The sequence below is a fragment of the Emiliania huxleyi genome (assembly GCF_000372725.1).
Source record: "Emiliania huxleyi CCMP1516 chromosome Unknown EMIHUscaffold_2034, whole genome shotgun sequence".
Classification (NCBI taxonomy): Eukaryota; Haptophyta; order Isochrysidales; family Noelaerhabdaceae; genus Emiliania; species Emiliania huxleyi.
The window spans coordinates 1-1,517 of NW_005200567.1; the positions used below are offsets into that span (position 1 = coordinate 1).

Here is a 1,517-nt window from a genome sequence, read left to right on the forward strand (position 1 = left end):
CAGCATGTCGGGGTCGTTCCACGCGCCGGGCCCCTGCGCGGCCAGCATGCCGTTGGCCTCGGCGTGGTCGCCCACCTGTTCACAGCACGAGGGCGTGACGAGGAGGCGCGGGCGAGGAGCAGCGACCGGCAGCGGGTCCCCAAACCCAGTCGACGATGCCGCTCACCGACTCGTAAGAGTCCTGGATGTCGTTGTACATCCGCCACATGTTGCACCGCGCCGCAGTCTCGGTGTAGTTGACCGGCGCCTCGCCCTTCGCCTACGCGCTCGAGCGTGCCGCGTGCCGCGTCGAGCGCGAGTGCCTCCAGCGCCGCCTCGAGGCGCGGACAAGGCGCCGTCCGGATGTAGTCTGGCCACGAGCACGAGTAGAGGACCGGCCGGCCCGTCCGGTTGAGCGCCTCGCCCATGCAGCGGTACGCCGGGTCGAGCACGCCGTGCGTGTGCACCGAGTGGCAGCCGTCCATCTTGAGCGAGTCGATCCCCCACCCCGCGTAGGTCGCCGCGTCGACACCCATGTAGCCCGGCAGCGAGCAGCTCTCGTCCTTGCACTCGCCGGGGTAGCCACCGCACGTCTCGGTGCCCATGTCGTTGTACGTGCCGAGCTTGAGCCCGAGCGAGTGCACGTAGTCGGCAAGCGCCCTCATGCCGTGCGGAAAGCGAGTCGAGTTGGGCGCCAGCTTGCCGCCCGGCGAGCGGCTCCAATTCTCCCAGCAGTCGTCGATGTTTAGGTACTCGTAGCCCGCGCCCCTCCATTCCGGCCGCGCCATGATCTCGGCGTGCTGCCGAACCAGCCGTTCCGAAATGCAGTTCTCCGGGTCCTCGGCACAGCTGGGCTGAGACGCGCCGCCGCCCGCCACGTCGCCGCCGTCGGCGGTGCAGCGGAAGCGCTCCCACGTCATCCAGCCCATCGGAGGCGTGCGTGCGACGCCGTTGTCGAGCGCGACAGAGGCGAGAGGCGGGAGGGAGAGCATGGTGGTGTTTGGCCCGACAGCTGGCCCGACTACTGGCGCCGATGAAAGAGACGCACGCAGAAAGAAAGAGAAACGCGCGGGCAACAATGACAGAGACAGACGACAACGACAGAGGTCAACCTCGCGCAAGAAAAAACGCTAGGCCTCAACATGACAAGCGACAGAACCAAGTGACACCGTCGCGCGCCCTAGATGTCCACGCTGTATGCAGGCCTCCTGCAGTGGTTTCAGGTCACCTGCCCGAGCTGCGCCCAGCACCTGCAGGTCAAGCTCCCCGAGGGCATCACGTCGGTGCAGTGCAGCGAGTGCAAGGGCGTCTTTGCCGTGCAGGTGCAGCCGGCGGCGCTGCAGCCTTCCCTGCAGAGCGGCGCCGCGAAGCGGAGCCGCAAGCGCAAGATTGAGAAGGAGGGCAGCGGCGCGCCCGGCGTGCCGCGTGCTCTCAGCGCCTACAACGTCTTCATGAAGGCGGAGGTCGCAAAGGTCAAGGCCGCCAACCCCGACCTGCTGCACCGCGACGCCTTCAAGCAGGCGGCTGAGGGGTGGCAG

General features: G+C 67.8%; 2 protein-coding genes across 2 annotated transcripts in view; both read right to left on the bottom strand.

Annotated features, from left to right (window-relative positions):
* Positions 1-22: 22 nt before the first annotated feature.
* On the bottom strand, positions 23-1,007 carry EMIHUDRAFT_460708 (hypothetical protein; the record flags this gene model as incomplete). The annotated part of the gene is made up of 3 exons (XM_005781308.1): positions 375-1,007; positions 146-259; positions 23-75 (listed from the first exon to the last, which is right to left on the bottom strand). Coding segments are annotated over exons 1-3 (762 nt in total), but the record flags the coding sequence as incomplete, so codon positions are not given.
* A 410-nt stretch (positions 1,008-1,417) lies between these two features.
* EMIHUDRAFT_254012 (hypothetical protein) overlaps positions 1,418-1,517 on the bottom strand; it is a gene marked incomplete at both ends in the record, with an annotated part of 2,577 nt that continues 2,477 nt past the window's right edge. Inside the window, one exon of the mRNA XM_005781309.1 lies at positions 1,418-1,472. Coding sequence (XP_005781366.1) covers positions 1,418-1,472 — 55 coding nt within the window. The remainder of the gene's footprint in view (positions 1,473-1,517) is intronic.